The 15,403-nt window shown below is 45.7% G+C and overlaps 2 protein-coding genes across 2 annotated transcripts in view; one reads left to right on the forward strand and one right to left on the reverse strand.

The window, feature by feature from the left end:
* On the forward strand, nucleotides 1-13,975 carry MPL (MPL proto-oncogene, thrombopoietin receptor). The gene is made up of 12 exons (XM_011367512.2): nucleotides 1-179; nucleotides 329-461; nucleotides 774-952; nucleotides 1,466-1,764; nucleotides 2,162-2,324; nucleotides 2,576-2,702; nucleotides 6,343-6,524; nucleotides 6,682-6,824; nucleotides 9,228-9,387; nucleotides 9,582-9,678; nucleotides 11,768-11,855; nucleotides 12,064-13,975. The coding sequence occupies exons 1-12, from the start codon at nucleotides 101-103 to the stop codon at nucleotides 12,349-12,351; spliced, it is 1,938 nt and encodes a 645-aa protein (XP_011365814.1). The 5' UTR covers nucleotides 1-100; the 3' UTR covers nucleotides 12,352-13,975.
* The window catches only part of MED8 (mediator complex subunit 8), a 49,886-nt gene continuing 42,337 nt past the window's right edge, over nucleotides 7,855-15,403 (reverse strand). Inside the window, exon 9 of the mRNA XM_023534988.1 lies at nucleotides 7,855-9,118. The gene's annotated coding sequence lies outside the window, so the exon portion shown is untranslated. The remainder of the gene's footprint in view (nucleotides 9,119-15,403) is intronic.

Here is a 15,403-nt window from a genome sequence, read left to right on the forward strand (position 1 = left end):
CTGTATCTGACAGGAACCTGAGGGGCTGGCCCGGGAGGGTTTTGGGGCCCGGCTTCCTGAAGGGAGGATGGGCTAAGGCAGGCACACAGTGCCGGAGAAGATGCCCTCCTGGGCCCTCTTGATGATCACCTCCTGCCTCTTCCTGGCCCCCCAAAACCCAGCACAAGTCACCAACCAAGGTGAGGTGTGGAGGGGATGGAAATCACCTATACCTAAGAAAAGGGATCCCTGGGAGGGGTATAAGGTAGGAGGCTCCCACTGGTCCCCTACTCTTGCCCATAAACATGCCTGGAAGGACACAGAGACCAACTGAACAGCTGTTCCTCAGATGCTTCCTTACTGGCCTCGGACTCGGAGCCCCTGAATTGTTTTTCTCGAACATTTGAGGACCTCACTTGCTTCTGGGATGAGGAAGAGACAGCACCCAGTGGAATATACCAGCTGCTGTATGCCTACCCAGGGTATGTGCCGTGCTGTACCCCGCTCCCCTGCATCTGTCCTGTCCTTACCTCAGATGAGCCCCACTCCAGTAGCTTCCCTGCCTTTGGCCCTACCAGAGAATTGTTCCAAGCATATGCCCTAAGTAGCCACTTAGTGAATGGGTATGATTTGGACAGACCCAGGTTAAGGCATAACCCTTTACCCCACCTATCCCAGGCACTGAGAAGAAAAGGGCAGTAATGGAAATAGAAGCAGGGCTTGGGCCCAGCCTGGGTCTTGAGGGCTGAGCATGGTGGCTGTGTAGGTAGGATGGACTTCTCCTATGCCCACAGGGAGGAGCCCCGTGCCTGCCCCCTGAGTTCCCAGAGTGTGCCCCCCTTTGGAACCCGATACGTGTGCCAGTTTCCAGCCCAAGATGAAGTTCGCCTCTTCTTTCCGCTGCACCTCTGGGTGAAGCATGTGTTCCTGAACCAGAATCTGACCCAGCGGGTGCTATTTGTGGATAGAGTGGGTAAGGGCCATCTTCCTGTCACCCTGGCTCCTCTATTCGTTGCCCCAAGGCCAGATCCCAGAGTTAGATTAGACCGTGCTCTTTCAGGACCACATGTGTACTCTCCATTACTAGACCCCCAGAGGCATCTCAAGACCCCCTTATCATCTCTCCCAGCCTTGGCATCCAGAGCTAGACTTCATTTCACATCAGAGGTACCCAGGTCTTCCCATCATTAACCTATTCATTTACATGCTTATTCAACAGTTACAGAATACCTACTATGTGACAGACACTGTGCTAGGTGACAAGAATACAGAGATGAAAAGAGACCCCTGCTCTTGAGGAGCACTGAGTCTAACTAACTAGCAATGAGGTCACTGTTCTCATGAGGAAAGAGCAGGATAAGAAGCCTCCCTGTCCGGCCCTCCAAGAGAGCCAATCCAGCCCTCCAACACCCCTCTCTTCTTTCCACGGGTTGAACTGTAGACTGTGGCACTCAGAGAGTTCCGATGTGCCCTGTCTTGCCCTCAGGCCTGCCAGCTCCCCCCAGTATCATCAAAGCCATTGGTGGGAGCCGGCCAGGGGAACTTCAGATCAGCTGGGAGGCCCCAGCTCCCGAAATCAGTGATTTCTTGAGGCACGAACTCCGCTATGGCCCCAAGGATCCCAGGAATTCCACTGGTCCCACAGTCATGCAGCTGCTGTCCACAGAAACCTGCTGCCCAGCTCTGCAGAGGCCAAACCCAGCCACAGCTCTGGACCAATCTGCATGTTCTCAACCTTTGATGCCCCAAAAGGATGGACCAGAGCAGACTTCCCCAACTAGAGAAGTATCGTGCCCTTCTTCTGCTCCATCTCCTATCTCTTGCTCCTAATTTTGCCCTAAGAAAAGACAGGCCATACTTTGGGGATTCCAGATGGGGTTGGTCCTTGGGGAGTTAGTACAAGCTCCGATTAGTTTTCATGTCATTTAGGGACCTCCCACTTTAGGTCATTCATACCAACAAAATTGAGAGCTTCAGGCCTCCAAATTTATAGAGATTTCTCTAAAAACCCCTGAACACTACCTGAAACCCACAGACTGGCCCCTAGTCTGTGTGCATATCTATCCAGTAAGGAACCAAGCGTCTCTCCACAGGCATGCTATAGAGCCTCAAATATAAGATATGGAGGCTGACTTGGCTGAGAGGCAGACCTAGATTCTCAGGCTGGGATTCTTCTCCCAAGGTTCCATCTCTAACAGTGATGGGTGGAAGCTGCCTCATCTCAGGACTCCAACCTGGGAACTCCTACTGGCTCCAGCTGCGCAGCCAACCTGATGGGGTCTCCCTCCAAGGCTCCTGGGGACCCTGGTCCCTCCCTGCAACCATGGACCTGCCTGGGGATGCAGGTGAGTCAATAAAGGAATGGGGGGATAGGGAGGAAATAGATCTCTGGGGAAGACTGGGCTAGACATGAAAGCTCTGATAACCATGGACCTTCTTGATGACCTCAAACATGGCACTGGACACAGTGAACTATATTCAGAGAGAGAACAAAGCATAGGAATAAATGTTTCACGTTATGTGTATAAAGATGATCTGAATATCCTATAGAGTAGGAGCATGTGGTTCCTGATGGGACTTCCTTCTCTGATTTCAGTGGAAATTGGACTGCAATGCTTTACTCTGGACTTGAAGAATGTCACCTGTCAGTGGCAGCAACAGGACAATGCTAGCTCCCAAGGGTTCTTCTATCACAGCAGGCCACAGTGCTGCCCGAGAGACAGGTGAGCGTTGAACTGCTGATTGGGCTTGATGCCATGGGAGAGAGGCACAATCTTGCAGAAAGAAGAGAAAGATTGTTCTTGGTCCTCTTTTGTCCCCTCCCTGTCCCAAAACAAAATGGCCTCCATACTCTTATCCTCCAGTTTTATCTTCTCAACCTCTCTCCATTCCCCCTGGGAATGCTTTGGTTTAGTTCAGCTTTAATCATGTCACCTGGACCATAGCAAAAGCTCATATTCACCTCCAATGTATTCCCCATGCTGCTGACAGAGTGACCTTTGTTAAACTTTGCATGGCCTTCCCCTACTCAAACATCTACTATTTATTAAATCCAATCAAAACTTCACTGGGTCTTCAAGAATTTCCACCGAACATTCACTTATCTGTCACCCCCACCATATACAATCTATAACCGAGTCTTGTTGATTTTATCTATTATATATCTCTAAAATCTGTTCACTTTTGTTCACCATTATCCTAGTATGGGCCATCAATATCTCTCACTTGGACCAGGAGAAAACTTATTAACTGATCACCTCTTGAATCCTTCGAATCATTCTCCACACACAAGAGCTGGAATGATCTTTTTAAAGTACAAAAATGAACATAACATTCCCTGCTTTAAAATCTTCAATAGCTCTCCACTGATTGTAGGATATAGAAAGGAACTCTATCATGGCCTTATAAATTTTTAAAAGACTCAGCCCCTACCTATGCCTTCAGCCTCATCTTATACTTTGCTGCCTTTTGCTCTCTCTGCGCCGGTATTGGCCTTCTTTGGTTCCCTCCTGCCTGCCACATTCCTTTTTGCCTTTGGGTCTTTGCACATACTATTTACCCAGCCTGTCTTTACTTAGCTTCTACTTACCCTTCAGATCTCAACTCAAATGTCACTTCCTCAAGGAACCCTCCCCTGACCATCCAATAGCACTACTATACATCTTTGTTGTACCATGTACTTCTCAATCTTAAGTACTTATCAGAGTTACAATTTTACATTTATAATTTATGTGGTTATTTAATTGATAATATTCTCTCAGAATTCCAGTTGAAAAAGGGTGATCTTGACGATACATGATCCGTGAGGGCAAAGTCAGCATCTGTGTTTACTCACCAACATATTCTCACCTGCCACAATGCCTGGAACACAGCAGATGCTCAGTAAAAAACTGTTGAATGAATGAGTAATGAGAAAAACACTATTGATAGTTTTAATGTATTCTTTCAGTTTTCTATGCATTTATATGTCTATACATAATGTTTAATTTTCAATATAAATTGGATCACTATATTATATGCTGTGTGTGTATATATATAATATATATATATAGTTTATGAACTTAATTTACTTAAAAATATGTCTTGGAGATCATTACAAAAATATGACTCATTCCTTTTAATAATTGTACAGATTTCCATAGTATAGTATAGGGGAACCTTGAATGAATTAAAGGATGGCAAAACTGAAGTCACCATTTCCTCTACCAAAACCTACTCCTTCTCTTATTGTCCTCCAACCTACCATCAGCTCAGCTTTCCAGGATTGAAACATGGAAATCATCCTGGACTTCTGTACACCCTCCAGATCCAATCAGAAAGTCTTTCATTCCAACCTCTTCAGTATCCCTTGAATCCATCTATTTTCCTCTACTCCCATTGCCAGAACCCTGTCTTGAGATCCATATCACTTTGCACATGGAAGACCATAACACCGTCCTAATAGATTTCTCTCTTTCTAGTCCACCCTCACAAATCCTTTCCTACAAACTGCAGTTAGAGTGATCATCCCAAAATACAAAGCCTATTTTGACAATTTTCTATTTAAAATCCTTAAATGCCTCCATAACTACAAGATGAAGTTCGAGCTCCTTAGAAAGGCCACAAGGCCATCTCTCAGTTATCACTCACACCAGGCTCTCTGTGCTAAAAGCATTCTGTTCCACTTAGAATTTCCCCCAAAGCACCATATCTCTTATCTCTGCCCAAGCATGTGCCCGGGATGCCTGTTTGTCCCCTTTGCCTCCTACTTATAGTCCAAGATGCAGTCTAAACATTGCCTTGTCCAGGAAGTACTCTCTGACACTCCCAGTCTGGGTTAGATGATCCTCCTTGATATTCTCAAACCAGCCTGTGCACATTACAGAAAAATAACCATCTGTTTTTCTGCCTCTCCCACTGAAATGAGAGCTCTTTGAAGATGATTCTTCTGTGTAGTCATAGGGCCTAACACAGAGCCTGGCACACAGTATCAACTATTTGTTGAATAAATGACTAATGTATAAAATGATATATAATTTTAGTAATAGCTAGCCATTTATGGGTTATATTCAGGAAGGAGACACGATTCATTTGTTCAATAAACAATTGTCGAATGCGACTATGTGCCAGGCACTGGGGATAGGGTAAAGAATAAAATAGAAAAGGTTCCAGCATTGTTGGGGCTTACATTTTAGTGGGGGGAAAAGATAGAGTGACAAACAAGAAATAAAGTAACAAGGTTATATGATAGAGACTAAGTGGGAAGTTTGTGGGGGGCAGTGCTAATTTAGGCTGAGTTGTCAGAGAAAGCCTCAGCAAGGTAACAGGTGAGCTGAGACCTAAATCGGCAAGAAGGAATAAGTCACATGACAATCTGGAGTCAGAGCAATCCAGAGCAAGGTGAAGTGCAAAGACAGGGTGTTTTGCAAAACTGTGGCACAGAAAGAGCCACGTGTGAAGGGTAGCAAACCGATGCGAGACCTGTAGGAGATGAAATGATGAGGTAGGGAGGAACTAAATCATACAGAGTTCTGTAAGCCCTGTTATAGAGTTTGGATTTTGTTCTCATTGATTCTTTTTAAATTAATCCTTAAAATCCATTAAAATCCTTAAAACCCATTAAAAGATTTTAAGCAGAAGAGTGACATGATATGATTTACATTTTTAAAAGATATGTTTTCTGTGACATTATAAATGGGTAAAAGTAGAAGCTGGGTCATCAGTTAAAAATTTACCTTAATCCAGGCAAAAGGTAATGGTGGTTTTATCTAATGTAACAGTGGTCAAGATCAAAATAAATGGACACATTTGCGAATATTCTGAACATTATCAGATCGAAATTTTTGAAGCAAATTCTGGTAGCTGTATGGAGAACAAATTGAAGGGAGTGGTGAAATGGAGGCAGAAAGACCAGTGAGAAGGCTATTGTAAAAATCTAATAGCAAACTAACATAGAGGTGACAAAGAGGGCTGCTGTATGAGAACAAATAAAAAACATAAGGATGTTTTCCTGCAGAGAGATGAAGTCTCTTTGAAAGAATCCTGTGAAGTAGGTACTATTAATCCACTTTACAAATGAGGAAACTGGGCTAGAGATAAATCAAGTAACTTGCCCAGAGTTATACACCAATAAGCCAAGACCTGAACTCTAGCCTATGCTATTTTCACATATCACATAGTTCTTTTATTAAGAGAAAAAGGCTGGATACTAAAGCAAATGTTAGAAAACAAAACATTATGGTATAAAGAGAGAGAGAAAGCCCTGGAAGCCCATCCAGGAGAAGAGTTAGATTATAATCCATGCAGGGCACAGCCTCTGTGGGATGGAGAGTAGCAGTCTCTGAGGCAGGCCTGATTCAATGACTCTATGGGGCTGATTCTTAGGGACCCCATCTGGGAGAAGTGTGAAGAGGAGGAGAAAAATCCAGAATTACAGCCCTCCCAGTTCACCCGCTGCCATTTCAAGTCACGAAATGACAGTGTGATTCATATCCTTGTGGAGGTGACCACAGCCCAGGGTGCTTTTCACAGTTTCCTGGGGTCCCCTTTCTGGATCCATCAGGCTGGTAAGAACTTTCTTCCCTTCTCCTCCCACATAGCTCCCCCCACTACTGCACCTGATCCCATGCCCAGAATCACTAACTCTGACACTTCTGACCCATGGCCCTGGTGACAGTGATGTCTCAGAAGGACTTAGACCACTCTCTGATGACATCCCTGTAGTGCTCATCCCCACTCCCAATTTGCATTGGAGGGAGGTCTCCAGTGGGCAGCTGGAATTGGAATGGCAGCACCCATCATCCTGGGCAGCCCAAGAGACCTGCTATCAGCTCCGATACACAGGAGAAGGACATCAGGACTGGAAGGTAAAGTCAAACAAATGCCCACAGATCTCACCACACAGGGTATCCCTGAATTTTACTATGTCTGTTATCAAGGACAAAGGTGTCCATGTATCCATGTCTAGGCTTGTATACCTATGTTTATCTGATTCAACTGCCATCTTAATCTCCCATTGGCATCTGACACTGCTGACTACTTCCATTTAAAATTTTCTCTTCCTTTTGCTTTTGGGATAGCAGTTTCTCCTGATTCTCATACTACCTCTCTGACCAAACCTCACTGTCCTTTCTTGGTTCCTTTTCCACTCTTCCTTAATATGTTATGTTTTCTACAATCCCATCCTAGACTCTTTCTTCTAGATAAATATGTATGCTCTCCCTAGGTGAGCACTTCAACTCCATAGTTTTAATGGCCATATATATTAGCCATCCCAAACTTACCATATGGAAAGGAACTTCTATACCATAGGCAAACTACCTAAACCTTTGAAGTCCCCGCTGGTGAAATGGGCATAAAGCGATCTACCTTTTGAAGTTACAGTAGAAAATTATATAAATATTGCCTTGCAGATAGAAGGTACTCATATACATTAGTTAAATCTTAGTTTCTTTCTCTATTTTTATTCTCATTTACCACATATACAGTATATACAACTTCTTACCAGATAGCTCTACCTAAAAGTCTCCGGAGGCATTTTAGACTCAATACAGAATTTCCCTCTTAGCTGTGGGGATACATTCCAAGACACTCAGTAGATGCCTGAAACCACGGATAGTATTGAACCCTATATATAATTTTTTCCTATACACACATATACTTCACAGATTCTCGTTGGTATATTCAAATCACCAGCATCATTACTCTTGTACTTTGGGGCCATTATTAAGTAAAATAAAGGTTACTTAAATACAAACACTGTGATAACTTGATAGTTGATCTGATAACCGAGGCAGCTAAGTGACTAACAGGCAAGACAAAGGCATGATTCATGTCTTAGGTAGGATGGAGCGAGATGGCGTGAGCTCTCATCATGCTATTCAGAATGGCACGCAATTTAAAACTTATGAATTGTTTATTTCTGTAATTTTCCATTTAATATTTTCAGACTGTAGTTGACTGCAGGTAACTGCAACTGTGAAAAGTGAAACTGCAGATAAAGGGGGACTACTATAATCCAAAACTTAACTCATCTACAGTGAAGTACACAAATCTTAAGTATATAGTTGATTAAATTGTTCATGTGTATACATTCATGTAACCATGATCCAGATCAAGATATAGGTTATTTATAGCACTTGAGAAACTCATGTCCCCTACAGTCGCACACCTCCCTGCCAAGGTAACTGCTATTCCAACATTACCATTAAGTTTTTACTGTTGTTGGACTCAGCAAAATGGAACCAAACAGTATTTCTTCCTCAAACTCACTTCTCTGTTACATCTCTGACAATGGCACTCCCACTTACCCAGTTAGCCAAGCCTGAAATCCACCTTGACTCTTCCTTTTCCCTTCTCTCAACCCCTTATTTAACAACAAATAGTTTATTGTACCAACAGTCCTCAAATCCCTACTACCACTGCCTTAGCCTCATCCGTGACCATCTAGCTTGCCCTGCCATGCTCTTAGCACGCTGAACTACTCTGTAGCCCCCAATCAAGCGACTCAATGATTCTTCATGCTCCAGATGCCTTACATATAGCACTAATTACATGTAATTATTTACTTGTTTGTATGTCTTCCTCATTAGACATGTGAGTGACCATGTTTCACCTATCTTTTTCCCAGTGCCTTGCTCAATGCTTGGCATATCACAAGCAGTTCATAAATGCCTGCTAAAAAATTAAGTTAATGAAGTCTCCCTGCTTGTGCACACGATGCTTGTTCCCTCTGCTTGGAATCTGTCCTTGTGCTCCCAGCACCTAGCACAATTCTGGCATCTGCTGCTGAATGAGTGTCATTTGCAAATGGCCTATTTGGCCCTGTGTCTGAGTGTTTCCATCGCTGGGTCTGGAGTTCTGGTGAGCGCTTCTGGCAGGATGCCTGTGTGTCCTGGCCAGTGTATGCACCGGGATCTCTATCCGGGTGTATCGTCTGTATTTGTGTCAGGATGAGTAGTTCTCTGTGCAGATGAAGTCTTTACGTCTGGGTGTGTGTCAGGAAGCATTTCTCAAAAAACTGAGCATGCCTCGGGCAGGGCGAGGCCTTGGGCTGGGGAAGGTGTTCTATCTTCCAAGTTTCTATCTCCGTAGGGTGTTCTATCTTCCAAGTTTCCGCCGGGATTCGTGTTTTCTGTAGTGAAGCTCTTTGGGGGACCCCCTGGAATTCAAAACGGTAGGATTTTGGTCCAACAGACGCCATCAGTCTATGGAGGCCCGCCCACCCACCAGTTCCCATAGCCTGACCACCCGCTCGCTTCTCTGCGCAGGTGCTGGAGCCGCCTCTCGGGGCGCAGGGAGAGACTCTGGAGCTGCGCCCGCGCTCCCGCTACCGTTTACAGCTGCGCGCCAGGCTCCACGGCCCCACCTACCAAGGCCCCTGGAGCGCCTGGTCAGACCCAGTGAGGCTGGAGACCGCTTCCGAGACGGGTAACAGCGGGGGCAGGACAAAAGCGGCCAGCGGCCTGCAGCTGCGTGGAAGACGCCAGTGCAGCACCCGCGGGGCTCCGACCGCACGGGTCGCCCTGGAACCGCAAGGGGCAGGGCCAGGGCGGGGTTGGCTCGACCTGGGGGCGGGGCTCCGGCAAGAAGCCTTGGAGGTTTGACTGTTTTTTATCCCATAGCCTGGATCTCTTTGGTGACCGCTCTGCTCCTGGTGTTGGGCCTCAGCGCCCTCCTGGGCCTGCTGCTGCTGAGGTGGCAGTTTCTTGAGCACTACAGGTACCACCCCGGTCAGGCGGGAGACGGGGCCGTGGTCAGGGCGGGACTGGAAGCCTCTAAATAAGCATTCCAAGCTTTCTGACACGCGCTCTCCGGACAACCACAAGTCCACACCTGTGGCGTCAGCTGCTTCCTGTACGTCTCCCCTGGGGTCGCATCGCCTCATTACACCCTAACATGCCCACTATACAGAACATCTCAAGCAGCCCCACCTCCTGGTTCTAATCTCAGTAACAAGGCTACTGTCCACCTGTCACCCGAGCCAAAACACTTAGGTGCCTCACTCCTCTTTATCCAGTCTGGTCTGATCTGGTCATTCCACCTCCTAAACCTTGCTCAAACAATGGCCCCTTTTCTCTAGCCCTACAGACACACTACCTGATTCACTGAAACAGAGCCTCTTCTCCTCCAATCTAGCCTCATGCAGCCACTAGAAAAATCTTTTTAAAATGCACACATGAATTTATCATTCATCCCCTTAAATCTCATTATTAGCTCCTCAGGATTGAGTCCAGACTCTAAAATAACAAGCAAGGCTTTGCAAAATCTGGCCACTGCCAGCGTTTCCACCCTTTCCCACCCTGTGCATCAGCCTTGCCAAACTATTGGTGATTCCCTCCACAAGTCAAGTGGTTTTACTTCTCACTGCCTTTGCCCCTAATGTCCTCTCTGTCAGGAATATCCTTCCTGGATGACTAATATCCATTTACTTTTAAGTAACTTTCTTTACCGACTTCTTTCGTAATCTTCCCCTATTGGCTACTACTATCTTTGTGCCCCTGTATAGACTTATATCATAGTACCAGTAGCATTTTACTGCATTTATTTCTTTATATGCCTTCCCTGTATCTTACTTGGTCATCTTTACATCCTCAGCACAGTGCCTGCCAAATAGCACACCCTTAAATAAATATTATTAATAATGACTCATCTATGTGGAAAGACTAAGGCCGAGGGGAAATGTCATTGGAGGTTATAAACAGAAAGGATAGAATCCATACCACCTCACTCTTCTATTGGTAACATCTCTTGATTCTTGAAGACTCAGCTCAGAAGGCAACTCCTTCAGGCAGCCTCTTTTGATGGCCCTGGGCTAGGTTAGATGCCCCTCTTCTGGGTTTCCATCTCTTTTGGAACATGTCTGTGTTTGAACTTTTAATCTGCTCATGTATATGAGCAGACTGGAATGTAGCCTCTGGCAGGTAGCGAGATCCAACAAAAAGGAGAGAAGGAGGAGGTGGTGCCGCTGAATGAGACACACTCAGTGCTCTTTCCTCAATTTACCAGATAAATCACTCCTTCCCTGAAGAAAGATGAGTGAGGTCACAGAAGAGGCCTGAAATGTTCAACTAAAGTCCCTCCATGTAGAAATATGAACCTAAAAGAACTTGAGGTTCCCCAATATACCTTAATCCATACTCTTCCCAGATCGATCATTTTCCCCAATAACTTAATAATAAGCCCCACTGACTCTCTTCATTCATTCATTCATTCTGCTAATATCTTGAGCACCTATTATGGGCCAGACAGTGTTCAATCTGTTCTACACCCTGGAAATATAGGAGTGAGCAAATAGGCAAACTCTTTGCTCTCATAGAGCTTACATTCTAGTGGGGTAAAACAGACAGAGATGAATGTATATAATAACAATGAATATACAATAAGTCAAATGCTATAAAAAAAAAAAAAGCAGCAGATGAGATAGAGAGTGATGGAGAAAGGAGGTGGTATTATTTAGACAGGGTAGTCGGGGAAGGCCTCTCTGTTAGGATGGCATTTGAGCAGAGACCTAAATGAAGTGAGGGTTCCAGACAGAGAAAAGAAGGTGCAAAGGCCCTGAAGCAGGAATGTTTGAGGATATTCTGTACCACTCTTTTTTGAACCTCCCCACTACTGGTTTCCCTCCTCCACTTGAGGTTTCCTTTTCACCTATACTCCTTTGTCTTACTTTATTGCCTTGACTACACTCTCACCTCTCCAAGCTTTCCTCGCCCACCTCACTGCCTCCTCCACTGCCCCACCCAGTGTTCTCTTCCTCCCTTCCAATTCACTCCCATAACTCAGTCTTCTTCTCTTCCTTCTCCCCCAGGAGCTTGAGGCATGCCCTGTGGCCCTCACTTCCAGACCTGCACCGGGTCCTAGGCCAGTACCTTAGGGATACTGCAGCCTTGAGTCTGGTGAGTACACTCCCTTGCCTATTACCCATCACCAGCCCTACCTGGAACTGGATCCTTGCCCCCACAACACAACTTTTCAAGGCCCTTGCCTGCCGGCATTCCATTCCTGGGCCCTATCCCCAGCCAAACCCTCATTCCTACACAATCCACGTTCTCTTCCCACAGGACCTGCTCTAATCCACATCCCTTTCCTTCCCATCTCTCCCAGCCCAAGGCTGCCGTCTCAGATGCCTATGAGGAAGTGGAACCCAGCCTCCTTGAAATTCTACCTAAGTCCTCAGAGAAGACTCCCTTGCCCCTATGTTCCTCCCAGGCCCAGATAGACTACCGAGGATTACAGCCCTCTTGCTTGGGGACCATACCCCTGTCTGTGTGCCCACCTGTAGCTGAGATGGGGTCCTACTGTACCACTCACATTGCCAACCATTCCTACTTACCTTTGACCTGTTGGCAGGCCCCTCACTCCCAGTACCCTGGACAGGTCCAAACCCTCTAGACCTTTCTTCCCAACCTCTCTACCCACTCCACCCCACCCCCATACCATATACATCTCGGACCTCATTTCCATCCCCCTTGTTGATCCTCATAGCTGGGATTCATGACACTGATCTTTCAGTACTGCTGACATAAAGCCAGGACTCTATTACTTTAGGCAAAGTTCACTTGACTAAGCTCCTCTAAATCCCACCTTCTTTCTCCTCTTTAATGCCAATTCTTCACTTCCTCACTTCTCATTTGCTCTTCGGACTATTTCAATTAGTTCCCCTACTACCACTTTGCTAATGAATCTGCTCAGGCAAAGTTCACCTCAAACTTTCTAATTGTAAGATCCAATAGGATCTTGTTAACCCAATCTCTCTGTGGATTTGTCATGTGACTACCTGTTTCTCCTTTAAATTCTCTCCTACCTTGACTTCCGTAACATCACTGTCTCTTCTGGCTCCTGCCTGTTTGAGTATACTGGTAGTTAAGAACGTAAACTCTGGAGTCAGCACTGGGTTCAATTCCTGTCAACCCACTTACTATCTGTGGGCAAATAAAGTCTTTGAGTCTGTTTCCAATCTATAAAACAGGGGTAACAGAACCCTACAGAGTTGTGAAGAGAATTAATTAAGATAACCTAAGTAAAGCACAGTGCCTAGGATATAGTAAATGTTTAACATATCTAAACAATCATTCTTGTTCTCTTACTCTGGCATCTTCCACTCCTTAATTATTGCAGTCCCTCAAAAGTCCATTCTTAACACAGTTTCCAGTTCCACCCACTTTCATGGCCTTTACTCTATGCTAACTATTCCAAAGTCCTTGTCTCCAGCCCATACTTCTACCATAGCACCTGTCATGCCTTATGCAAGTAACTGTTTACAGGTCTCCTGCTACTAGATTGTGAGCTCCTTGAGGGCAAGATGTGTGATTTATTTGTCTTTCCCCTCCAGCACCTAGAGTAGTGCTTGGTGCATGGCAGTTGGCCTTCAACAAATGTTTTCGAAATGAATGAAATATTTCTGGACACCACCATCTTAACCCCATGCTAACCTCCCTCATCTTCTAAGCCATTCACATACAGCAGTAAATGTGCTTATGCCATTCTGGCTCCGGATTCCTCTGACCCATTCAAACTCTCAAACAAATGGATTGTTTTTTGTTTGTTTGTTTGTTTGTTTGTTTGTTTCTTTTTTCTAGCTCCAAACATACCACTGTATCAATCAGGGTCTTGGCAAAAATAGATGGCACACTCAAACTGGATATCTTGATGAGAGTTTAATAAAGAGCATATTTATAAAGATGAGGCAGGATTTAGGAAAACCATCAAGGAATAGTGTAGTACCCCAGGGCTAAAAACAGCTGGGAGCTGGTTCCATCCCGAGGCATCAAGGAGTAAGGGGAGAGAGTGGTTACTAGATCTGGAGAGAGCACCTGTAAGAGAAGGCTACCTGGCAGGAGCAGTAGCCTTTGGTAGAGAGATACAGTCAACCTATTAAGACATGGCAGAGAGGGAGCCAGGGGAATAAATAGCTGAAGCTCACTCTTATCCCATCCTCTGATCTATGTATTAATTTGCTAGGGCTGCCGTAACAAAGTACCACAAACTTGGGGGCTTAAACAACAGAAATGAATTGTCTCACAGTTCTGGAGGCTAGTTCAAGGTGTCAGCAGGGTTGGTTCCTTCTGAGGGTTGTGAGAAAGAATCTATTCCATGCCTCTCTCCTAGCTTCTGGTGGTTTCCTGGCAATTTTTGGTGCTCCTTGGCTTAATAGTGTTAAGAGTGTGGTTCTGGGCAAAGATATGCTAACGGCCAACTTCTGCTTCTGTAATCTGCTTGCTTGTTTGATGATTAACTAGGGTATGGTTAATCTGCTTGCCTGTTTGATGTTAACTGGGGTGTGGTTAGGCTTTGTAAGCTGCCTCTTTTGGGAGCTCAAACCCTGTGTGGTAGAGTGTCAGTCACCGGTGGCTAATAAAGGCTCATAATTCATCTCAACTGGCTCTGCGGATCTTAGAATTGATCACGCCACAACATTTGGAGGTCCCAGCGAGATCTCTCCAGAGGGGGAGATCTCCTAAGACCCGTGACCCCGGCCACCTAGGGTGAGGACCTGCCCGTCCAAGGGACGGCCACTGAGAGACGTTCCTCAGCCCCGGACGCCAAGCAGACTCGCCCAAGAGGGCAGGTGGACAAAAGGTTCAATTCTGTAACAATTGGGCACAAGCCATCTGGAGCAGCTTCACCGGTGAGTCAGACTGCACTTGGATCTGTCAGTGGGCCCTAAAGAAAACTAGTGGAAGGCTGGACACAGCAATACTTCCCTAGTTCGGTCAAGGTCTGAGACGTCAGACTTGACTTCAGGTATTCAGGTTTCTGGTTCAGGTATTCAGGTTTTTGGGTACGCCAGCGTTTTGTGCTACCTGTAGTTTGTCTTATCTGTCTGTATTGTGTCTGTCTGTCTGGACTGGTCGAAGGTACTGTTACCTTCCTATTGCCTTGGTCTTCATAAGTTTACTCCATATATCGATGTGCAGTATTTTAATTTTTTCCTTAGGTCTGGCCTCCGTGTCCCCGTCTGACTGGACGCTAGCTCAGGGGATGATCCTAGCCCCGGCTTATTTGGCTTTTGTGGGGATCTTGCCTGTTTTTACTAACATGCCTCAGGCTTCTTCCTCAAATCGTCCTACCCCGCTTCAGTGCCTCTTTAACCATTTTAAGGATTTCAGGAGACGAGCCCAAGACTACGGAGCTAGTGTCACTCCCTTTGACCTTCAGAGGTTCTGCCAGTTAGATTGGGCCATATTTGGATCAGGGTGGCCATCAGAGAGGTCACTCGACCTGCAAACAGCCTTTCAGGTGTGGGGTATTATCTATGGAAATCCTGGCCACCCTGATCAGGCTCCACATACTGATGTGTGGATCGATATATTTTCTGATGCCCCCAAGTACTTGAAGGACTGCCGCTACGGCCAAGAGTCAAAGGCGACTCCCAAGTCTGTCCTTCTCTCCACACCAAAGGGGCCAAAAGAGAAACCGTCTGGACACCTAACTCTCTTTACCC

The sequence above is a fragment of the Pteropus vampyrus genome, unplaced genomic scaffold (assembly GCF_000151845.1).
Source record: "Pteropus vampyrus isolate Shadow unplaced genomic scaffold, Pvam_2.0 Scaffold135, whole genome shotgun sequence".
NCBI lineage: Eukaryota > Metazoa > Chordata > Mammalia > Chiroptera > Pteropodidae > Pteropus > Pteropus vampyrus.